We start from the raw sequence: 25802 nt of genomic DNA, 5'->3' as shown, positions 1-25802 counted from the left end.
CATTCACCTCAGATTAAAACAAGTGAAGTAAAACCACTGTCTGGAGTTACCAGGTATGGATTTGCAGTATACTGTTTTTATTATTAAGTACATGTGCAGGCCAAAAACAGTTCTAAACTTAGAGAAAATAATGTACAGAAGCTGCCCTTAACTGTAAATGGAGCCAAATGTCCACACATACAGACCCCACACTTGCTTAAAGTATTCCGAAGTTAGTTATCTCTCTCAAGCCAGCCAAGACCCAGGTCTCTTAATTAAAGAGCTTTCCCTCTTACTCCAGATGATCCATCATTCCCCTGATTCTGTGTTACCTCCTCCTTCCTTCAGAGGAGAAAGACTCCTTCAAACATTAGCCAACCCAGCCACCAAAGGAGAGACTGCCTATTGAATCAACCCACCTGCTGCTTAGAAGCTAACAAGAATTAACCCACCTCTTAGAAGCTAACAAGATCACAGAGAAGATCATACTTCTTATTGTTGCAGAAAAGGCTTATCAGTTCCTGACACTATCAAGGAAGAACCCATGGTGGTGGGGAAACTGAACAAAACCCACTCTGTTCCTTCACCAAGATCCAAAAAAGCAAACCAGGAAGAACAGGCTAAAAGCAACAGCCCAGCTGTTCTTGATCTCAATTTCTAGCACCTCAGAAAGGAGAGTGATGAATGGAGGAGTGGTATGTTTTCCAAGTGACCCTGATCGTAAACAATGTTTTCCCTGCCCTTTTTTTTTTAAATAATATTAAAGAAGTTTCACTTCTCTCCTCCCCACCCACTAAGGGTAACTTTCCAGCTTGAAGCATGAGTCAGCCATTCCTCATGCCACAGTCTTGAATGCAGAGACCTGGAGCTGTATACCACAGTACTGAAAGTCCAGAGACAAACAGCATGGACAGTTGCCATTTCACGTCAAGTAGCTGTCAGCAGGAAGCCAGGATAAATCTGGTTACATGGAAAATATGAACAGCCAGCAGTAATGCAACATGCTTTCTTCAAAACATGGGTTAGGGTGCAGGAAGCACTAATGTCAGTGCTTCAGGTCTGAGGCCTGTAAGCTCTCAGAGCTTCAAAAAAAATTGTTTTAAAAAAAAAGAGATGCTGTTGTTACTCCAAGAAGTGGATCATGATGCATTGTCTTCTTTATGCAGCAGAGCAGAATGAGGTGGGTAAGGAACCCTGCACTGAAATGCAGAGTTCAGATTCCCTGCAGGCGTTCCGCATCCTGTAATTTAAGTGTTGCTTATCCTAAGGAAAGCTACACTGGAAGGAACTGTTCCTTTCCAGCTTTTTCCAGCATGCATCTCACACACACACACACTCTTCCCCCCCGCCCCCCAATACAAGTAGGCCAAGGGACTACTCCTGTGCACTGGCAGGTCTGAACATGGTATTAATGATTTGGGGATGTCTAGATTGTGTGTGTGTGTTTCAAGCCGATTTTGTGAAGTCCTGATAGGTGTGAGAGGCTCTAAAAACACTACTTGAGAGAAAATTCACAATGTAATTATGCTGCATTTACCTATAAACAATATGATCACATCTATACAAAAGGAAAAAACCAGGCTGCAAGTTAATGATAGGGGACTGAAAGTCATGCACTTCCATGAGCATTTTCCCATTTGTAATCTGGGTATAATACTTCCCTTATCTCACAGGGAGGATACTGTGCAGTTTCATTAACATTTGTTATGCCCTTTGAAATCTCCAGATGCAACGTATTATGCAAGTGCCAGCTATAAAGATGTTTATCTTAAAAAGCACCTACTCTTTCAATATGAGCCCAATCCTGCAAGCCATTCATGATCAGAAATCCCACTGATTTAAGTGAGAACTCTTCACAAGGAGAGCTTGTAGGATCAGGCCCTACATATCTTCCAATTAGAACATGGTTTATTAATGAGTTAAATCCATCATCCATGTCTGTTCTGCAGGTAAGCTCCCCACCCTTCACCAGAATCATACATTTCATAACATCTGGCCACTACTCAAGTGAACAGTATGGATCAGTTCAAACTAAAGCAAGCTACTGTAGTACTTCCTCTGGTTACTTCAACAGCATGAAGAATTCCCTCAAAAAATAGGATGCAAGTCTGCAGGAGCAGAGGCATTTTTATTGGATAACAGGTAACTGAACAAAAAACAAAGGTGAAGGAACAGAGTATTATCATGGCCATTGACTAATACAAATACATGCACAAGTGCCAGCCCCCTCCCTCACACCCCTCACCTCACCTCCAAAGTTAGCGAGTCTCCCAAGCCGTGTGACTGGCACCTTCCGCTCTCGGGCCCGTTCACTTAGCTGTATGATTGGAAGAAACAAAAAAAGAAAAAATCCACAGTGAAACTCAGCTAGGAGAGGTTGATGCTACCAAAGAAAATAAGAACATAAACCTATTTGATGCTTGAAGACCTACATCATGCTAGAAATCAACATCCCACAAATCCCACCCTAGGTATTTCTAGGGCACCGATCCCTGTAGCCTCTAGAAGCTCAAGTTTTTCCAAGTGAACACAGCATACCATGCAAACTGTAAACCAAAGCAAACATTAAACATCTCCAGTGGCAAATACCAGGGGAGCCATGGAGAGGAAGCAAGAGGGATAAAAAGGTTTGTGTTTACGTCTAAGTAGCCCATGTCTATAGCTAACTTGGCAGCCCTTTGATCTACGGGACACACACCTTGCATTAGTGAAATTAATGCTCTTGAAAGTTACCAGGTTCATAGCACTACAGACTACCCCTCCAGTTACAGGTGCAGTACAAGCACAAGTGGGTTTACTAAAAGCAGCCCAGTGGGTTAAATGAACTGTGAACCCTGGTAACATCTGGAGTGGGGTTTGGAGAAGGAGAGACACAGACCAATGATGACAGATCTTTTCACTGTGCACTCTGTCATTCCACTATAGTCTCTCCTCCCTCTTTCACATGAGGGCATGGTAACCCAGTCAGCATTTGCAAGATTATGCCACTCTTAGGTATGCTTATACTCTGGAGTGGAAGTTCAAGCTTCCCATATGCTATCCTAATAGTGGGGGCCACCCTGACCTGGATGGATCACTCTCTCAGTTCAGAGGAATTCAGCATACACTGCCCACTCAATCTTTCATACCCCTACTGAGATTGCCATCAAGCCAGCGCAGTCCCCTCCAGACCAGAATGGATTATTTCAGAGGACATTCCTTGCACTGCCAAAGCCTACAGCTGTCTGCACCTGCTCCATGTCTCAGTCTGCAAGCCAAGATTAAATATAGACCCTTAATTGTCCTAAGCATGCAGTGGCACACGAGGGCCCAGCATGGGGAGTGACAGGTGAGCACCTGTTAATAGAGAACAATTATAATTTCAAGTACACGTTTTAACCATCCTCTCACAGAAGATGAACTGGGGACGGGGGTGGGGGATGACACGCAGGGTGTGACAGAACAACATTGCATAGACTAAAATTTAAAAAAAAAAGACACCGTCCCCATACCACCCACGTAGCAATAAGCCAAATTTGGAGGAGGAGAAGCAGGAGGAGAGGGTGAGGAAGGGTGATTGTGTGGCTAAAGCAGAGGACAGGAAATTAATAAATACATACCATTTGTTTGTGAGGTTTGTGTTCCGGATCGGTTTTGGCCTGCCTGGCTTTATCAATATCTTCAGCTGTTAGCCCACTGACAGAGGAATGGTCCTGATGAAAAGCCCTGTTTTGCCCAAAAGCAGCAGCAAAAGGATTTCCAGGGTCCCTAAAGCCTCCAAATAGCTTTGCATTCACTTTGGCAGAGAAGGGAATCTGCCCTGGGCTTGCATCTCCAATCTCGCTGACATTTCTAAAAGGTCCGTTTGTGGCGTAGGTGTAAGCTGGACCCTCTGTACCGTTACCTTTGTCAGGCTGGCCTGGAGATGAGTAGTCCTTTGTAGCATTTGATGACTCTGGCCCCGAGAAATTGTAATCGCTCCCAAAATCCTCACCAAGATCAGTTAAGTTTTCTTGCTGTTTACCCAGATCCTGCAAGGAACATTGGAATGGGTCAGAAACCAGAAATTTAAAAAACCCCACAGGACACTCAAAGATCCTCTCAAATGTGTGTGTAACTAGGTCGTACTGATTTTAAGGGGAGGTACTCCGAGGTATATCCAGTCAATCCCACATCACACACACAGTCTGGGTACACAGGAAGGTACAAGAATTCTGGAGACCATTTATATGGAACACAGTACTTAGCTACTACAGCGATGGGTGCAACAGATCTGATGACAGAAATGATCTGCTATTTCCCACCTGCCCGCCCCCGGCATCCCCTCACACATCCTTCCATCACTCAAGACTTCAGTTTTCATACTTCTTGCACTCTTCCCCATTATTCATGGTTTAGGTATTTTTACACCTTAAACTCTTTCAGAAATGCTAACTGAATGTCTAATTGTAGAGCAATTTAGCTCAGCCCCACATGGCTGATCCCATGAATAACAGAAAATAGTATTTCTTTAACCAGCCAGCAATTTATTGTAGTATTTGTACATTTCACTGTGAGCATGATTATTTTGTCCTTAAAGCAAGGGTGTGACCTCACAGCTAAGCTCAATGTGAGGTGTTGCCGGGCAAACTTTTCCAACCTAGATCTGCCAACACACTTGGGTCTTGACTTGTGATACCTGCCTTGCTATTCCAGATATCTGTGAATGTCGCAAAGTGATTGACAGCATCAAAGCAAGAAACAGTGCATTAACTCAATGAACTGTCTAGTGCCCCTGGGACTACAGTTACCTGCCTCAGCCATAAATTGACCCTGTTGCTGAGAACTGTAACCAAATCCAAGTTTTAATTCTTATACAGTCAGGCAGACAGCAGCATATCCTAGGCTCTTTCCCAAATACTAATTATTTTTCCCCTATTTGAGGAAGAAATGCAGGACACAGCCCTTCCTGTTATGCAGGCAGGTCTCGTGTAATTCCCAGCACCAACATTACTGAGGGAGGAAAAAATCTTTAATCAGTGCGGCAGAAGCAGCCACCTCCCACCAGGGTATGAAGTGAGCAAATTTCTTCTTGTCATACTTGACCATTTAAGATTTAAGATAATTCTTAATATTCGGCAAGGAATGCAAGGGATGGAGACAGTTTCATTTACTGCAGAAGGTTCTTTTTTCCATTATTATGAATGATCATGTAGCCAGGTGTCCTGTATAATGCAGGCCATAGACTCTCATCCAGTAATTACAGCATCAAACCCATTACTTGTGTTTCAGCTATAGCATCTCTTTTAGAAAGACACGAAAGTTTTGATTTAAAGACTCATGTCCTCCCAGGGCACTAAGCGTCAGACTTTCAAGAGACTTCAACACCCTGGGCGTGGAGCACTTTTGTAAGTCTGGCCATAAGAATCACAATAGGAACTCCTGAGCACTTTTGAAAATCTGGCCTTTATTTAGGTTCCTATATGGGAAAATGATTCCTTTGAAATTCCAGCCCAATTGTGGGCACTGAACACTTGAAAATCTGGCCCTGAGTTCTTCAGAAAATACTACCTGCGCCAAGGAGTATGGCAGAAGAGTTGAAAAGCAGCAGAATTCCACAGAGGAAACAAGAACCGGCTAAGTGAAAAGGTAGAAAAATTCACCTTATACAAGTCCATTCTCACAGCCAAATGAGAAAGGTAATCACTAGCAACCGAAGTTTGTAGAAATCTAAACTGCTGACCTTCCCTTTTCAATCTTAGTCAGACCTTAACTTTTGACAAGAAAGCTTTTGGTCCATAACTGGGATTCCCAGACATTACCACAATATAAATAAGTTATCTGAAGGGACAAAAAATTCCAGTAGGATATTTATCCTACTGGAGAACAAGATCTCCCATTCATTTTGTGTTTTCATACCACAGTCTCAGGAAAGAGTCCTCTAAACCTTAAATCCTCAGCCCCATCTCATGACTCTCCTGGGGAAAACAAAAAAGCAGCCATGAACAGTAGGCCTCCCAGGTATGTCTTTGCACTTGGAACACACCATGCTGTCCTTTTGTGCTTGCATTTCAGCACCTTGCCTGCTCACGAGAGCATTGCTCTCAAAGCACTTCAGAGTGCATGACTCATCCATATGCCAATCCCTTCACCTGTGCACAGAAACAGGAAGATGTGTGCCCATTCCATTTACCCAATGAAAGACAGGTACCCAAGAACTCTGGTTTGGTTGTGCGCGAGTCACTCAAAGCTGCTGTATTTCAAGAATACTGAAGAATGAGGTTAAAAAAAAAATAGATCCCCCACCCACTATTTTGACAAGATAAGATAAGATAATTTTCTTCAATATTCTAGGAGCTATTACCTGAATTTTCCATGGTTTAGCATTAACAATCCATACCTTATAAAACCAGCAGACCTTGTCTATGGTCTCAGCATCCTGCAGTAGCTGGAAGAACCCTATGTAACTCCTAGGGGAATTCTGTGCAGAATTTATGTCCCCTTTCTTTCCTCCCCGGCAGAAAAATGATTTTGATGGGGAAGCAAAGGGAAGCCACAAGAGCAGTCATGCAACCCTCCACAGCAGTATGTTTTGGGTGCTCAGGGCAGCCAGCAGAAAAGTAAATCACTGTGGGGCAGGAGTCAGGACTAGGGAAGACCCAGCTGGTGGCTCCTACCCTGTGCCAGGCTCAGCTGCTAGTCAGGGCTGGAGAGGATGGGACTTCCTCATCCCCTGCACAGCATCCAGGGCCAAGTCAAACCCACCACACAGTGATCTCCCACCTCTGTGCAGCCAGTGGCCTGTGCTACCCAATGTCATGTTGGAGCCTCTACATTTATTTAACAAATAAAATTTGCAGAATTTTAAAATACTGTGTGCAGAAGTTTTAATATTTTTGGCACAGAATGCTCTCAGGAGTACTATGTTCAGAGACCCAGCCATTACCTCTTAGACAGACAACCCCTTTCACAGACGAGTAATCTACAACCTATGAGAGCGAGAAGCCTTAGCCCTGGGAAATGGCGAACGCATACAAAGTCTTCCTTACCTGCATCTTTCCCACGGCAGCACTGAATTGCTCTTCAACAGTGGTCTGAAAGGTCCTTGCAATGATAGCTGCATCGCCACCAACAACTCCTTGCCGCAGCTGTCCAACTTGGGTCTCTATGATGGCCTTACTGAGCTTAGCCAAGCCTCTGATCAGCATGATGGCATCACCTGCCATGACTGACCCCCTTTCAGCGCTGAAAAACACAATAGAGAATCATGGAATACAACAACAGTAAGCAGCTGAAGAATCTCTCTTATCAAACTGCTCATGAGAGTCCTGTGCTTCCCTGCAGAAAATGTCAGGGAAGCAAAGGGAAGCCGTGTGGGGGAGGGGAAGTGACTATGGGCACAGTGTTGGGGAGGAATTGCCCCCCAAAAAACACAGGCAAGGCATGGGGGGCGCATGGGGTTACGTGCCACACACACACACACACACCCCATTTCTGCAAGCACAGACTGCCCAGCTGAAGGAGGCTGCCTCTGGGCTCTGCTGAATCTGCAGCTGGATGCCACCTCCTAGATCCCAATGCCAGTTGTGCTCCCCTTCTGTGTGCCTTTCTGTGCAACAGTGAGCGCCCGTGGTGGGGCTGGGTGGGGGAGGGGGAAATGAGGGAAGGAGGGGCGAGGGGGTGGGGGAAAAGGCAGTAGGAAAGGAATAGGGTAGAATAAGGCAGGGGGAGGGGAATGTGGAAGTGAGGGGAGTGGGATGCAGAAGAAAAGGAGATAGGGGAAATCATGGGGGGCGGAAAGCAGGATCCCAGTATGCAGCATCCTCTCAGCAGCAGCTGGGGCTCCCCTGTTAAGCAGGCCCATCAAACCCTCATCCTGACAAGCCCCATCTCCCTACACCTGGACCCCTCTGATGAGCCCCCCACACCCAAACCCCCACTCGAAGGCCCATTCCCCCAGCACCCAGATCTCCTCTGCTGAGCCACAACCACCTTCACCTGGATCCCCTGCAGAGACCCACTGCACTTGCATCCAGAACCCCCAATGAGCTCCTGTGCATCCAGATCTCTTACTGAGCCACCCAGACACCTCTCATCCCACACATGGATCCCCCCCACACTGAGCCCTCCATACTTGGATCATGCTGGGCTGAGCCTGCCCGCCACACCTGGTGCACCTGGCATAGAGGGGCAGGCCCAGCCCTTGCACTGTGTGAGGGTCAGGTGCGGTCTCACTGCCAAGTCGCTGTACTGGGAGAGGTGGGGGCTTCAGGGTGATCTCCCACCTCAACGCAGTCAGCGGCCTGTGCTCCCCACTGCCATGCTGGAACCACATTTATTTACTGACACACAAAATTTGTAGAATTTTGCAGAATTTTAAAATATTGTGTGCATTATTTTTGGTACATAATTTTTAATATTTTGGTGCATAATTCCCTCAGGAATAAATTGCCCTCCATCCCCTTTGGGCAACTGCTTATCTTAGGAATCTCCACTTAGAGATCCAATAGCCAATCTGAATGCCAGCCAAAAAGAAGCCCCGTTCCTACAAATGTGATAAAAGGACACTATTTCAGGACTCGCATACCTTCAGCTCAATACAGAACTGTTCTAGGGAAGGCAGAGTTAGGTAAAGCCAACAAACTTAGGCATATGGTCCCACTTCCCTTCCTACTCTATGCACAAAAGCATCAGTGTACGTGTTTGACATCTGATTATCAAGGTTTGAAAGACTTCCTTAATATCTACCTGCTGCTAGTCTGAGTGAAGAGTACCTGTAACTGCCATGCTCTCTCATTTGCATACCCACCACACCCATGCCCAATTAATGTACATGGACACATCTTCACTCCCCAACCAGTAAGTAAACCCTGACACTGCACTCTAGTTAATTCTGTCCTGCCAAAAATAGTATTGCTAGCCCCTGTTGCACCACATGCACCCCACTGGGTCAATTCTCGGCTCTCACATACACACAAAGTTAGACTTGTTCTCAGCTGTCCTCCTCCAACCATCCACAACAAGTGAGTTCTAGGAGTCCCTTCCTCCTTTCAGAGTTTTGTTGCTGCACCACCTCCTGGCCATGAAAGAGGTACCCAGCCTCCCAGCTCCAACTTTCCTTGTGGGTCACTCTGCTGCTCCCTTTTCTTAAATGAGAGGTATGGTTACACTGCTCTGTTTCCCTCCTCTTCCCACCCATACGAAGAGCAGCACTCCTGCCTCTCTTTCCTCCCCCCCCTGAAAAATACTAGTGCACTTAACCATTCTGCTGTTTTCCTCCCCATTCCTAAGTAGGCGCCAGCAGGCTCCGCAACCATGCTCATGGACAAAGTTTCCACTCACTTCTTTTTAGGTGACAAATCTGAGGAACTCTCCCAGATTGAGGTGTCATTAGAGGAGGTTTTGGAACAAAATGATAAACAGTAATATGTCACCAGGACCAGATGGTATTCACCCAAGAGTTCTGAAGGAACTCAAATGTGAAATTTTAGAACTACTAACTGTAATTTGTAACCTATCATTTAAATCAGCTTCTGTACCAAATGACTGGAGAATAGCTAATGTGACACCTATTTTTAAAAAGGGCTCCAGAGGTGATCCCGGCAATTACAGGTCGGTAAGCCTGACTTCAGTACCGGAAAATCTGGTTGAAACTATAGCAAAGAACAAAATGTTAGACACGTACACGAACACAATTTGTTGGGGAAGAGTCAACATAGTTTTTGTAAAGGGAAATCATGCCTCACCAATCTACTAGAATTCTTTGAGGGGGTCAACAAGCATGTTGACAAGGGGGATCCAGTGGATATAGTGTACTTAAGATTTTCAGAAAGCCTTTAACAAGTCCCTCACCAAAGGCTCTTAAGCAAAAAACTGTCATGGGATAAAAGGGAAAGCCCTCTCATGGATCGGTAACTGATTAAATGATAGGAAACAAAGTGTAGGGGGAGCCCGGCCCCACTCCAACCCCCGTCCCGCTCCCTGTCCCCTGACTGCCCCAACCCCTATCCACACCTGCACCCCTAACCGCACCTCGGGACCCCACCCTCTATCCGACCCTCTCCTGCTCCCTGTCCCCTGACTGCCCCAACCCCTATCCACACTCCTAACCGCCCCCCTGGGACTCCACCCCCTAGCTAACCCCGCCCTTCCCTGTCCCCTGACCCACTCACCATCCAGAACCTCCGCCCCATCCAACCACCCCCTGCTCCCTGTCCCCTAACTGCCCCCCAGGACCCCACTCCCTATCCAACCCCCCATAGTTTGCCCACCTCTGCACTACAGTAATACAAATAAATAAGCCAAAAGTGCTTTCTTCTGAGCATAACTGTTCCTCATATTGGAAGAGCCATGAGTGCAACATAAACAGGACACTCACTACTCTCTGTGTGTTGTGCCAAGCAGGTTTGCAGTTACAGGCAAAACAGTGTTTTCAGTTTATTTCACTTTCGTCTCCAGCTACTTCACTGTACAAATGGTCCTCCACAACAGTTTTCAGGACTCTGAAATGTCTCCTATACAGTCCTGGCTCACCCACCCACTCTGACAGAGAACATAGAGGCAGACACTTGGGCACAGGATGCCTTCTAAGGCTTGATCCCCAGTTGGAGGAGAATTCCCTATACTGGCCTCCAGATAACGTCCTTAACACTTCTGGCTGCAGCCTTCATTGGGCACTGCCAGAGTTACTGTGTATTTAAACTGTTTCCTGGGTAACTGCAAAGGCACGTTTTCCTTTTTATTAGAGTGTGTTCTGTCAACATGTGTGTGTGTGTGTGTGTGTGTGTGTGTGTGTGTGTGTGTGTGTGTGTGTGTGTGTGTGTGTGTATATATATATATATATATATATATATATATGCACAATGATTATAAACGGTTAGTACATTCAAGTGCTATAAACTCAGACAACAGCACGTATGGTATTACGCCCTACTACAAGCCATTAATGACTGAATCCAGTTATTTTCTGAGCAAATGCAAAGACCCTTCTTATAAGCCAGCTCCATTTATCAATCACATAGAAGTGGCATGTGTTTCCTTGCACTAAGATAGCTGAATTCCAGGGAAACCTAACTGTTTCTGTAACTCAAATTACAGGAGTATTTGTTTAACATAGCAGAATAATCAATGCCCAGGACTAAGGGTAGCTATCTCTAGTTCAAAGTAACAAAGAAATATTATAATTATGTGGGCCATGCTCTAACTACAGCATAAATCACACAGCCAGAAACATTGGTGCTGACAGTGTACTTGTGGCACAATGAAACCAATATAGGAGAATTAGAATTAAGGCTCCACATGCCACTTTTTTGCAGGGGTCACTTTGTATGATGTATCTATAGGCTTCAGAATAGTAAAAAAGAGACCAAATAAAACTTTGATTTCTGAATTTCACTGCTTTGAAGAGTTTAAAGCCTCTTAATATTAATGCAAAGTTGCTTTCTGTAGTTTTAAACTTAAAAACTATCTTGTAAGCTAAGGAAAGAGGTTTACTACATCTATCAACGGAAGGGTTTTTTCACCCTTAAACACCGGAAGTTTTTGCTAGGTCTTAACTTAAAGAAGTATCTGCAGCATTATCCCTGCAAATCAGACTGAGGGGAAAAAAGTAGGCAGTATAGTATTTCAACTTAGACAATAATGCTAAGTATACAAATTCACCATAATGAAGTAGTTAGGGTTTAATCTCATGTTTGCAGTAATGCAGGCAAAGATCACTGTTGAACACACACACACTTCATATTTTTTACACACTTGGAGCAATGAAAGAGATGGTGCAGTTACAGCTACCAGAGCAAAACCAATGGAGTCAGGGAAAATAAGGGATTGATTTTTTAACATGGTGTCCTTCTAATACAAGTTTAAAGAAAACTATCTGGGTGAGAGGAAGAGGAGTTCATGAAATGGTTCTGTTACCATACCATAAAACAATGTGGGTGATAAGACAACTTATTTTGGAAGACTTATTAATTTTGAAATTAATAGAGAAGTTAAAGTTACAAATGGAAATCATATTGCTCAATGTGCCCTCATCCTCCACAGCTAAATATATCAATGAGTAAATATGACCAGTTCCCCTTTGTTAGTTTTAGCTGGAAAAGAGATACTGGGCCAAATTTGCTGCTGACAAACCACCACTGATTTCTATGGGATTACATCCACTTGTGCCTGCAAGAAATTTAACCCTACCACCCCTAAGTGCACTGTCTGCCATTTGAAAATTCAAAGGCCTCAGTGATGTACCCTTGTCCTGAGCTGCAGAAGGGCAATTTACTGGAAGCAAGGCATACAATCAGGTACTCCTTCATTCAGCTAAAGAGACATGGTGAGATCACTTTTACAAAGAGGTGGGGAGGAATGTGACAAAAGTGTTTAAAATAATCACTGTTACACTTTCCTGTACAATATTTGTAGGGTATCTAATCAGAAGCCACCACACTAAATAGCTCCAGAGTCCACTATGAAGCAAGATTTGAAAGAGGGCTCCAAATCTCCTACTATACTAAATCCCATTACAAACATCAAAAAGTAGATCATATGAAGGAAAAGAGCTTATCCACACATGGCTAAATTGGAAATAAGTTTGCTTGCTTAACTGTACACAGGGAATACAGAGTATTCCTGGTATGCTTTTTTTTTTTTTGGTTGGGGGGGGGGGAATAAGACCCATAATAATGCCCTGGAGAGCTTACATTCTAACTTGATCAAAACCCAGTCACAACTGAGGTGCATGAAGAGGGAAGAACATCAGTGCTAAGAAGGCCACCAACAAGTGAAGGCTGACAGAAGTGAGTCTCAAACAAGCTCAGTGCTCAGGAGAGCACATAAAACTCTTATTCTGGAAGGGATGTGGAAAGCAGAAGTCAATGAGACTACCAGGGCAAGTAGAGGAAAGCATGGATGAGAACAATAAAAAAAGGAACAACAGGTAATCAGGAAGAAAAGAAACACAAAGATTATTTATTTTAATAAGAGCAAGTGAGGGACCCAGGAAGAGAACAGACAGAAGTTGTTAAACTGAAAACAGGGGGGGGGGGGGGGGGGAACCACAAAACAGTTGCCACACTGGGTTGAAGAGGGTTTGGCTGTTATTGAGTAGAGGGACCAAACTTTTGTGAACACCCATTGCAGCAAGCAGGTTTTGTTCTACAAGGACTCTGTTCCATTAGGACTCCACCTACACTACTAAAAAGACTGTGCTAGCAAATGCTCAATGTAAAACTTTCTTAAGGAGTGGCTTCAGCCTCAGCTTTTCAGAAGCCATTTAAAACCACATTGTACCCTGCCTATGCCATTGTCAGGACAGGCAGGCAGACACTACTACACTTTGCATCTAAAGTATTGACAAACTGGGCCTGTTTTTATGGTAGCAGGTTTATGAGCCTGACTAGAATAGGATCTGTGGCTGGCTGACAGACATCAACCATGGGTTATTTTCCTAGTATAGACAGGGCAACAGTGTTTGAGTTAGTTAACCTTTTACAGCTTAATGCATCTCTGGAAAGAGTCCCACAGCTCTTAATATGGGGGAAGGCAGAATGCTGTTGATGAGGCTGGAATCAAGTCACTCTAGGGTATATAAACAAGGTGAACATGGTAGGTTTTTTTTTGTTTTTAAGCTACATAGCACACCAGTGAGTAATCTGCTCTCCTGCTACTGCACAGAATTTCAAACCCAGCTGAAACCTTGCAAGCTAAATCAAGGAATATAGCAGAACACAGCATGCTATTAGGAACATGCAGGGAGCCAAAATATATTTTAACTGTTTCTTCGGAGGAGTTGTTGCAACATTTTAATGAAGATTTAAGGCAAGTACCACACAAGAAGTGTGCAGTTATAACAAGGCACTCCCTCAGAGTGTATGGTAAGGCATAGGATCAAAGTCCAGCTGTACAACCACTGGACAAGAGCCATTATCAGATACAATTTAGATTCTTGCATTTATACCAGCCGCTCCACAATTAAATAAAAAAAGAATTAATCAACTGGTCAACTTCTGACCCCTATGTGGTTCTTCTACTAGATACCGATAGTCAATGCTTGTGAAAGACTTCACAGACTGGGACCACGTCCACATTACAGGCACTAAAGCAGCATAAGTATGGCCATGTAGCTATGCTACTGCAGCCCTGTAGTGTAGAGATAGCACTACAGCAACAGAAGAGATTTTTCTGTCACTGTAGAAACTCCACCTCCAGAAGTGACCGTAGCATTCTGTCAACCTAGCTCCATCTACACGGGGGATTAGGGCAGCACCGCTATGGAGCTCAGGGGTGTCAATTTTTCACACCCCTGAGCCCAGTAGCTATGTCACCATAATTTTTTAAATGTAGACCAGACCTGGGTCTATATTACAGTTTTTTTTCCAAACTTACCATCATTGCAGCCACTGTTATCTAATCCAAACAAGAAGAGACTAGGGATGCTGGAAGCTAATCTATGATAGTCTCCCCAATGGCAAGCAGCTTTGGAACTCCACTAGTGGTGGCAGCAGTAGGTATTTTGGAGAAAAGTGCTAACAGAGACAATGCACAGGCAGTAGTTTTATCAATAAACTCTGTGTGTGACCATGAATTAAGTGCAGCGGGCTACAGTCTGGAAATGAAGAATACCAAGCTCTTATAGAGTGCTTTTCATCAAGATTACTTTTACTTCCCCTTGTACATTTGATCCCATGTCCACGCTTACATACTACACTAGTAGCAGTTTCATTTACAGCCTCTTCAAGTTTTGCCCCCCTACTCCCTTCCCATGTCCCCATAGCAGAACACCAGGCCCTCATTAGAAGTGTGTTCTCATTAACAGGCTTTCTTGTGTCCAGACTCACCCAAATCTCAGCTGAGCAGGGAGCACAACAAACAGTAACATTTAAGGGGGAGTGGCCATTTCCTCTTCAAGAAAGGAATCAAATCAGTCAATAAAAGAGCAGGATTTTACATAATAGACTAAAACCCCCAACAACAAGGTTTGTTTAAAGAACTGACTGGTTGTATAGCCAACAAGTCAATTCTATTTGAGGAGTCATGGTATATTTGCAGGGTGGCCCTGACATGCAATTTAATTAACCTGTAGAGTCTCAGAGAACATTTTTGTAAACATCCTTGCACAAATTTACCAGTGACATTTAAAACTGAAGCAACATCAAATACAGCCAGCACTCAATCTCCTTCCCAAAAATTTCAAGATTAGTGCTCATTTTGACTAGTACTGGCTGATTAGGAAGCCTGCACAAGCAGTTTTCCCCATACATGGTTTGAAATACAATACAAGTGTTTAAAAAAAAAAGTCTGATGCTGGCTTTGGACAATCTGAGCGGGTGTGCTGTCTATTTTAGGCCCAGATACATCAGTGCAAAATGAATGTTCTAGACTGATGGTTTTATTTACTTCATTCTGATTAGGTCAGACATTGTCTGGAGAAATGCAAAACCTTAGTCATGGTCCACGTGCCTGGAATTGATTAAACCTCTTTCTACCCCGGTCAGGGATCTAGAAATAATTCACTTGCATCAATTAAGATACTAATGTGAGACTGCATTATAGGCCACTTGCTGCACTCAGTACATCCTGAAACACTGCAGGTACCCTGCTAATGCAACTTCTACAGCCCAAATTCTACTCTCAGTTCCACTGGTGTAATTTATTTGATTTTGGTGGGACAGCAGGTGTGTAAATCAACACAGAATTTGGCCCATGCATCACAAACATTTGTCTCCCGAGTTCAAAGTTTCACAGTGGGAAGACACATGAACAGTTCTGTGCTTCTATCATTCTAGTCAAGATTTTAAAATAGACTATTTTGCAAAGATAAAATTTGATGCTATTCTCAGTCTCTCTAGGAATCCATAAAACAAGTTGCACGAAGCTCACACATCAGTTGGGCCCTGCAGTAGCAGGACCCCAGCACCTGAAATCTGGACCAGTCACGCCTCAAGCGTTGATTCCTTCCATTAAGGAGGACTGACCTCACCTTCCAACTGGCCTCATATACAGTAACTCCTCAAAGTCATCCTGGTTAACGTTGTTACGTTGCTGATCAATTAGGGAACATGCTCATTTAAAGCTGTGCAATGCTCCCTTCTAACGTTGTTTGGCAGCCACTTGCTTTGCCCACTGCTTGCAGGAAGAGCAGCCCGTTGCAGCTAGCTGGTGGGGGGCTTGGAACCAGGGTGGACTGGCAGCCCCCCATCATCCCCCTGCTCCCCTAAGTTCCAGGCTATCCATCAGCAGTTCAGCTGTCCCTCCCCCCACTGCCATGTGCTGCTCCTGCCCTCTGCCTTGGAGCTGCTCCCAGCGACTCCGTGCCATGCAAAGGGGGAGGGTGGGCTAATGTCAGGGTGTCTCCCTCCCCCTTGCTCCATACAACGCAGGGAGGGGACACGGATGGAGAGAGACAGAGAGAGCTTGGGGCAGCAGCTGCTGTCTCAACTTCCTGATCCACTTAAGAAGACAATGCACTTAAGAGTGGGTCAGCTTACTTAATGGGGCAGTGTGTGTCTGTCTGCCTGCTATGCTGTTTCCCCTCCCTCATGTTCCTGCTGCCTTGTGAGAGAGGCTACATTAACAACCTGTTAACCTTTAAGGGCTCAGCCAAGTGCTAGTTCATTGTTTAGCAGTAAAGCATTCCCTGAAATATATCCCTCCCTCTTCCACCCTCTAACTTCACCACCTCAACAAAGCTTCACAATCATCATAGCTGTGAACAGTATTAAAATTGTTTGTTTAAAACATATACTGTGTGTATATCTATATAATATACAGTTTTTTGTCTGGTGAAAAAAAAATTCCCTGGAACGTAACCCCCTCCATTTACATTAATTCTTAGGGGGGGAAACTGGATTCACTTAACATCATTTCGCTTAAAGTCACATTTTTCAGGAACATAACTACAACGTTAAGCGAGGAGTTATTGTACTGTAATTGTATGTTTATCAACAAGACCATTTCTACTGTTTCCTATTTCAACAGCCAGAATTTAACCACACATTTGAGGAAGTCATGCTGCCTCCTTCCCCGCCCCCCCACACTTTGGTTTATCTAGAAAATGAACCACCACCACCACCAAGAAAGCAGTCCTTAACACAATCATGAAATAGCAATTCTGCTGAGAACATGCCACAGGTTCTGTTGTGCTATTGCATAGCGAGGCCAATAATTTAATTTCTCAAGCAATTAGTCTATCCCTATAAGTCTTAGAAAGGACTATTGTGTATCAACTGCCTAGTCCCCTACCCAGTAACTATAATTTCTAGCACATTGAAGTGGTTTATCATTTTAAACAGGCACTGCCAATTTAAAAAAAAAACAAACACCACCACTCTGGTCTAAAAGTCTTTCTATCTAGATAGTTATATGGCCCCATCCTGTCACTGTAGTACCTAGGCACCTACTACTGTTGTAGGGAGCACCAAAGATTAGGAAAAAACCCAACATTTTTTCCTATTTCTTCAGTTTGTGAACTTAGCACTCGCTGAAATATATAGTCTGTTTCACTTTCTGCTGTAAAGGAAGCTACAGCTCCAATTCTGTAAACATATACATCTAACTTTACTGAATGAGTTCAGTGGGACTACTCACATGATTAAAGTTAACATGATTAAAGTTAGACTCGGTCTTGCAAACATGTGTGTTTCATCAGTTCCCCTTGTTTTTTTGGCTCTTTCATGCAGCAACAAGGAAGAGAATACATTCAAAAAATTGGAGAGTATCACTGCAAAACCATGTAGATTTGAAGGGGGACCCAGGAGTAGCACCTGAAACTATTTATCCCATTTTCTGACACTGACCAGATTTCAAGTTATATCCCTTCAGTAACATTTAAGGCAAAGTTATATAAAAATGAAGATTTTATTCTACATTTGTCAGTTATGCATCCTAGAATTTAAGAGAACAATAGGGTTCCCTGAGAGAGAGGCCCGAGCCTTGGAAAACGTCGCGGTTCCGGCGGCGTCCGGTAAGCTCTTGCAATTTACAGCCCAAAATAACGTATCCCTTTTATAAACCACTGCTGATTCAAACAAAAATGGAACAATTCCAAATGAAAGACAGTTTCAAGAGAAAGATCTGTTTACTGAGCCCAGGAGCTACGTTTCAAATAAAACTAAGAGCACAAACCTCTCTCATAAAAATTGCTTAACAATCCCTTGCAAATTAGTTCCATCCTGCCACAAAAATCTCTTTACCAACTACTGTTCTACTTAGGGTCTATCAAAGTTCAGTTCCCTATCTTCAGCAAACACAGAAAATTGCATATCTACAGAGCACTAAATTCCAAACATGCAGCAAAGAGCTCAGAAGGGCCATTCAAACTCCAAGTTGTGGGATACAGCCTGTAACAAAGGGATTTTTCCTTAATTAGCTGGTAATTGACTTTTGGGGGCAGTGTATTATTCTATAATCAGCTCTCTTTTGGGGGAGTTTTAACTTTGTGAAAGCACACAGAGTACTGGATGGGGATTATAAACTAATAAGTTATACACACACTTCAGAAGCAAGCCTAGAGTCCTTCAGACCCAAGAAATAAATACCCTGTAACATGAGACAATCAATAGATTGCTGAGAAAAATAGGACTTTTTTGTGATGATGTGATTGATAAATGAATGCTGTAACGTACAGTAGTAATAACCCCCCAAAGAAAAAAAAAACCACAGAACAGGTCAATTTGCTAGCCAAAAAAAAGAGACAGAGAATGTTGTTGTATTATGCCAGAATATAGAAATATTTCTTTAGCTCTCTTCAGCTCATAATAAAAAAACTAACCAAATCCCCAAGATCCACCCAAACCACAAGCATAGTGGCTGTATAGGGAACTGGGGAGGGGAGGAGGAGGAGGTTTACAGCTTTTTTTTTTAAATTAAAAAGAGAATCTGCATGATTTACAAGTTGCAGCAGCAAAGCAGCACTGACTGAGAGAGATAGAAAGAATTAAACCAGTGTCTTCTGATAGAGTATTTACTAGTATCTCTGGGTCTCCATAGCTATCTCCCTATATACTATACTCTACTACCCCTGATAGAACGCTGTCAGGGGACAAAAAAAATCTTACCGCATTACAATGAAACCACATTATATCGAACTTGCTTTGATCTGCTGGAGTGCGCAGCCTCCCCCACCCCCGAGCACTTTACCGCATTATATCTGAATTCGTGTTATATTGGGTCACGTTATATCGGGGTAGAGGTGTATTTAATAGTCTAGTTGCCCTGGGTTGTTTTTTAACTGTTCCCTACTATCACCTCCCCCTCCAAAGCACTTCAAAAAGCCATCAAGATATGGATTATAATTCCTGCCTCATTAGGACTGGAGGGTCACTTTCCCCCACAAGAAACTGTAATCTGATGCTAAGCATACATGCTTAAACCTATCTTCCCTCACCGCAAACATGCACACAACAGAGCAAAGTATTCCATGCTCAACCAATGTAGATACTACCATCCGATTCCAAGAGAATCTTCACAACCATCCTTTTTCTTCACTTAGTCACTTGGAAACAAGTCTCCAGTCTTCAACTGCACATATGTAACCCACATTCCCTGAGCATTAAAGATCTTGTGAGGGAACCTCCCCTCTGCTATAGGCCAAGTATGCTGTAAAACCACTGTAGTGGCCGGGGGAGAACTCCCCCAGGGCAGGCATCAAGTATGTAGGCCCCTTCACAAGCTCCAGTGCAACAGTTAGGTCTACAGCAGATAGGGCTACAGGACTTCTGGTCAGTGTCACTGTCCGTAGGTAGCCTAGGATGGACTGCTTTAATTTAGAATAACCCAGGGCTGTTTACATTACACCAGGAACTATTTTGGCCCCAGGAGCAGCCCAGAATACAGAGGTTGCCAAAATGGCACAAAGCTACCTTTGTGTTCCAATGCCACTTTCCCTGAGCCACAAGTTGTATACTGCGCCTCCAAGAAACACAGCACAGAATATCACTGCTCATTTGCCGAGACTGAAAAACTCCTGTCTTGGAATTCTAAAATATTCAAAAAGTTTGAGTTTGTAATTGTGCCTGCTCCCTTCTATGCACCCACAATCAACATAAGCTTTGCCCGTATGCATAAAACATATGATTAATTCAGATGATTGTCTCTTGTGGAAAGTCTTTATTTCCAGTGAGTTCCTTAAAAACAAAAGATATAAAGAAATTCTCATTTTGCTCTAAGCTCTCTTTCTTACTGCAATTTTTTTCTTCTAACCTTCTCACAGCCCTGATCATTATGTGTACAGGTACTCTGTCACAGTCTGCCACACTAAAGACAATAGAAAGCTGTATGAAAGTTAGGAATACTGGATCAGGCCTCATTAGAGCATGCGAGAGCCACAGGTAGGAGATCCAGGTAAGGGATGGGAGAAGACAACACATCTGAGGAGATCCAGATACCTACCTTGTGAAACTGCTGCTGAGGTACTGTAATATCTTTTACTGGACCAATTTCTGTTGGTGAAAAAAAGCTCAAAAGCTTGTCTCTCACCAACAGAAATTGGTCCAATAAAAGATAAGAAATAACAGACTGCCACCTGCCTTTAGGAGGGTTATTTTGGAGGACTGCAAGCCTAAAAAAATTCTCCTCACATTGCACACATTCAAACTCAGCTATTTGTAGTCTGCTTTTAAATACTGCAAATGAAACACTCACTACTGCATTGCATAGCACAGAGAAGCTGGAAGTCTGATTGTACATACATACAGTTCTTCTTGGCAGTAACAAAACAGAGAGACAGAGAGCTTCAGTGCTATGTATTAATGCCAGAATAGTGTACATATTTTGCAAGCTCTCAGACTCATAATACAAAGTAACAAAACAAAGTGGTCAAAGGGTAAACATAAAAGGAACTCTCCTTTTCTTTTGACCTTTTCTTGTCCTTATCACACTATTTTAACAAAGCAGAAACTGCTTGCCACTTGCCCCTTGAAGGTCAGCCATTTTTCTCCTGCATATCTGAGGACAATGGACTATGAATTACTACAATCAGGTTTTATCTGAGCTTTCAAGGTTACAAAAGTCACTGCTAGTAAACACGCAGTGTAAAAGAAAAACACAGCATCTGTGACATATTAAAAGAAATTTGAGTTGTCTGCTCTGATAGTAATTCAAATCACACAATGGTAACCACATCACTTTCAGTTAAACTGTTCCTTCCATCAATCTTCTCAGAAACAGCAGCAGACAAAGAACCTGCTGTATCAAAGAAACTCAGGAAACACCACCGTATTTTGTTTATACTGAGACAAACACCACTTTGTCATCAACTTTTCCATCTCAGGATATTTCTAGTCTACCTGACAATTCTTTCACCCTGAAGTCAATGGTACTCAAGCACCATGCTATGCCAAAGTAATAATTTTGAGTTCTCGGATTCAATACTTAAAACCTAATCTAATGCTCGTTGCTGGGCACTGTAAAATACTGAACAAGAACTGCATTCCAGCAAAGTTAACAGAACCTAAGAGTACAAAACACTTTCCAAAAGGCTGCTATTGAAAGGCAGCAGACTTAAGGACCCTCAGGCTATCAAGTAAAAATCACTAAAAACTTCAAGTTCTTATTTGACTATTAACAGTTTTAATTATTAAAACAAAAGAATATTTAGAATCTTTCCACATTTCTCTCAGCTTGGACCCTTTACTAGTCAGTTTCTCCTAGTTTATAGCTACTTTCACTTTCTGGTTCAACACAGGTCCCTGAATGTTGAGAGAATAGTTCCTCTACCATCCCCTTGCTGTACTTGATTGAAACAGGATGTATATTAATATCATGTTGAGATACCAAAAGAAATATACTTGTTACTACAGGCTAGTCTACAACGAAAGGTTAAGTCAATCCAGCTATGTCATTCAAGGATGTGAAAAAGCCTCACCTCTGAGAATGGCATAGTTAAGACAACTAAACGCTGGTGTAGGCAGTGCTAGCCACAGCAGCTAAGGGAAGTGGATTAACAATAGTGATAAGAGAACCCCTCCCACCACTGTAGTGAGTATCTACACTGAAACGCAACAGCAGCTGTCACCATAGCATTTTAAGTGTATACACAGTCTCAGCAGCATAGATTTCAGCAGTTTAGAATAGACCAGGGGTAGGCAACCTATGGCACTCTCACTGCCCAGGTCCTGGCCACTGGTACGGGGGGGCTCTGCATTTTAATTTAATTTTAAATGAAGCTTCTTAAACATTTTAAAAACCTTATTTACTTTACATACAACAGTTTAGTTATATATTATAAAAAGAGACCTCAAAACGTTAAAATGTATTACTGGCACGCAAAACCTTAAATTAGGGTGAATAAATGAAGACTCGGCACACCACTTCTGAAAGGTTGCCAACCCCTGGAATAGACTGTCAATAACTATTGTGAATATAGCCAGCACTTCAATCCATTTATCAGAATGTTTATAGTTCAACTAAACACTGAGCAAACAAAATCAGTCTACATCCAAATTTCTGCCCAGACCACCACCCCTGTGCGTAAGCTCAAATGCTTGTCTCTTTCACCAACAGAATTTGGTCCAATAAAAGATATTACCTCAACCATCCTGTCTCTAATATTCTGGACTAACATGGATACAAAAACAGTGCAAACAGTCTATATCCAAAACACTTTTGAAAAGGTTATCAGAAGAAAATCAGTGTAGGTCTAGTTCCTGCCTATTTTTGTAACACAAGCTAACAGATCCCTATATGAAATATAAGTTTATTTTTCTTGAAAGTTTTATAGATACTGAATGGCCTAAGTTTTCATTCACATTTTGGTCTCAAGACACATTAAATCAACTAACAGACATCAGCACAAAGTAATTATTTTTTTACATCTCTTTGCAACTTCTAACACTGAATCATTCAGAGAAGGGATCAGTTCCTCCATCTAGTTATCAGGACCCTCAAATAGGCTGGTTTCTAAGGCTCCCTGCTACACTTATGCAGCAGGAGATGGAAGTTCAAGTTTCTATAGTGGTGACAATGGTAATGTGCCAGAACATATACTACGTGAAGTGATAGCAGATTCTCCTCTTTCCCCATAAACAAGATGTTAGGAATTCAGGCTGAACATATAAGATTCTTTTAATTGGACAACCATTCCCAACTCCCATAGGAAAAAAAAGCCATTTTTCACTGGGATCTTTACAATAAGATAATCACCCAACCCTGCTGAACACATGCAACTGAAGTCAGGACCTCAGAGATAGGGCCCAAAACACAAAGATTAACCTTATAAACTAGTTATTAATACAATTTGATAGTGTGTGTGTGTATACATATAAATAAAAAATATGTGTGTGTGTGTATATATATATATATATATATACAAATAAAGCGTGTGTTTGCGTGTGTGTAAATAAAGAATACATCATACAAAAAGCCAAATATTGAGCAAATTTTGAATTGCAAACATTACCTGTTAAGCAACATCATGCATTAAGGTCCAATATCCAAGTGTGCCCCTTTTTACCACTAGCAATCAGTCAAAAATGATAGCTTTAAACACTGTTTATGGTTATAATGCTCAGCCTCTACCTAATAAAGAGGAAAGTGATATATATTGCTAATGCAGCACATTAACCCAGTTCTTTAATCATCGCCCTTCTAAAATGAAGAGCTCTGAACTATCATTGATTGGTGTTTGTTTTATTTTTCCAAGTGTTTCCATAAGGCAATATCAGAATCTGTTTACTTCTACTTGGATCCATACCCAAAAGAAAAAAAAGTTTAACCCTTAGATCTCCTATTTCCATTAGGAATCTGTAACTGACATAACACCACTGCAGACTACCAGCCCCAGGGCCACTGGTACCACGTTGGATAACCCCAAAAGCAAGTCAAAATTGGCCAAGTGGCTACCACACAAAGGCTTCAAAACACCACTCATGGCACTAGTCGTACTTTATTAGGGCCCCAGTAAGGCTAAGTTTCTTTCTACACTAAAACACAGTCAATACAACCATCAAGTCTAAGAACAAGATCTTGTGTGTCCTCAAAAAGCACTAAAGTCAATGGGATTTGAGGGTGCTCAGCATCGGGAACAGAGGTCAGAGACCTGTAGGATCACACCCCCAGGACATTCAAAGCCCCCCCACACACACACACACCCCACACTAACTGAATTGTACAGGGGGCACAGGGAAGGGAGGACTGGAAAGGGAGGAGAGCCACTGCAAAGCGAAGGGGGGGGGACATCTCTCATGTCTGCAGGAGGATATTCTGTGAAACTAGAGGAATTCACGGTTTCCCACCGTGACTGTTTGCGGAGCGAGGCCATGTTCCCACTTACATTCGGCACAATGTTAAGACTCACGGACTAGGGATGTACATTACTGGCTTTGGGTCCCTCCCCCCTTTTCTGGTGTCTGCTGTTTGCAGCCTCGCGATGGTGCCACCGTTCCGGTCTTGACGGCGCTTTGCTGCTTTTACCCTCGTTACCCTCCCGGCCACGGCTCCGCACGCCGGATTTCCCCGCAGAGGCTCCCGCCTGCCGGGGGTGCACCTGGCACAGAGACCGACAGAACGAGCCGCCCCGCAGCCACGTACCCGCCGCCGCGGGCCCAGGACGCTGCGAAGCCGCAGCACGAAGGGAAAGAGCCGATGGGAGGCGGCGGCGGCGGCCCGCGGCGGGAGGACGGGGAGAGCGGCGCGAAGGGCGCCCCCCCGGCGGCAGCAGCCGGCGGGCCGCCCGGAGGAGGGGGGAGCGGCCCCGCGCTGAGCGGGCACGGCCCGGGCGCCCCCACAGGGACGGGCCTACGCAGCCCGCCCCCCGCGGAAACCCCCCGCCGAGCTGACCGGGGTGGGGCACCACCGCCCGCGGGCCGCCCCGGAGGGAAGGGGCGACGTTCGCTTACTTGCCCCCCGCACAACGCCACGTCCGACTCCGCCGCGCGCGCGCCCGCCCAGCCGCACCACGAGGCGCGGGCCTTGTTTCCCAACTTGGCGGCTCCTGGCCGGGCTCAGCCCCCCCCTGGGCCCCGCCCCCATCCCTCGCGCCCATTGGCCGCGCTGCGGCCGCCTCCTCCCCCCCGGCGCATCGGCCTGGGGCGGAGCGCGAGGCGGCCGCGGCCACGGCGAGCGGAGCGTGCTGGGCCCGTGCGCTCCGCGTTTCCTCCAATGGGAGGAAGGGACGGGGGCAGCCCCAGCCAATGGGGAGGCGGTGCTGGCTGAACCCCCGCCCTGCTGCGGGCCTCTCGGGCAGTGGGCAGGAGGCTGCAGAGCTGCCGCCTGAGGGGCGGTCGCTGCATGGAGCAGCGAACTTGCCGCGTGTGGCGCCCGCAGCCCTCCCCCACCCCGCCAGTTCTTCAACCCCTCTGCACAGCCGCGAGCTGCTGCGGTGTGTGCGGGGCTCCCGCTCTCACCACGGCCTGCCCGTGCCACAGGCGTGGGGCCGGACAGGGGGAGCCGGGGGCTGCTGCCAGACGGTGCTGCTCCCGCTCCGCCCCCCTGGGCTCTGCATTTCCGGCTACGTGTGTAGGCGAGCTGGGGAGCCGATCTCCCACCGCCAGCAGTAACGCACGGGAGCTCCCCCCTCATCCCCCCCGCTGGGAGCAAGCGCTCTCGTGTAGCCCGGCTGCTGGTGTTTTTACCCCCCGAGCAGGTCGAGAGGACAGGGCAGGGCGCTGGTCAGCCGGTCCCTGGAACATGCTGAAATGTAGCTAGAGCCTGTGGGTGGATTTAAATGGGGGAAATTCTGTTATTCTAGATCAGTGCAGCGAGAGTGAGACAGCAAAGTGGTAAAAAGGCAGGTGTCACTTCTGGAAGCAGGAATGGAGCTAGGTGCGCACACGTGCTGAACAATGCTTATATATTTTTCTAGTGTAGACCACGCCTAGCTTATACATGTGTTCATCTTAGACCTTCATATAGTGCCTGTGGTAATATCAGGTACGAAC

At 44.5% G+C, this 25802-nt stretch overlaps 1 protein-coding gene across 5 annotated transcripts in view; it reads right to left on the bottom strand.

Annotated features, from left to right (window-relative positions):
- The window catches only part of COQ8A (coenzyme Q8A), a 71188-nt gene extending 45807 nt beyond the window's left edge, over positions 1-25381 (bottom strand). Inside the window, exons 1-4 of one of the 5 annotated variants that reach the window (XM_039531221.1) lie at positions 25269-25381; positions 6987-7182; positions 3579-3989; positions 2230-2296 (exon numbers count right to left, since the gene is read on the bottom strand). In XM_039531221.1, the coding sequence (XP_039387155.1) occupies positions 2230-2296; positions 3579-3989; positions 6987-7182; positions 25269-25366 (772 nt within the window). In that variant the 5' untranslated portion in view covers positions 25367-25381. The other 4 variants (XM_039531224.1, XM_039531222.1, XM_039531225.1 and 1 more) reach the window with 4 other exon arrangements.
- Between the last annotated feature and the right edge of the window lie 421 nt (positions 25382-25802).

This window comes from Mauremys reevesii, linkage group 3, assembly GCF_016161935.1.
Source record: "Mauremys reevesii isolate NIE-2019 linkage group 3, ASM1616193v1, whole genome shotgun sequence".
Taxonomy (NCBI): Eukaryota; Metazoa; Chordata; order Testudines; family Geoemydidae; genus Mauremys; species Mauremys reevesii.
Note: the sequence above shows the minus strand (reverse complement) of the source record. Positions and strands in the feature narration are given on the sequence as shown.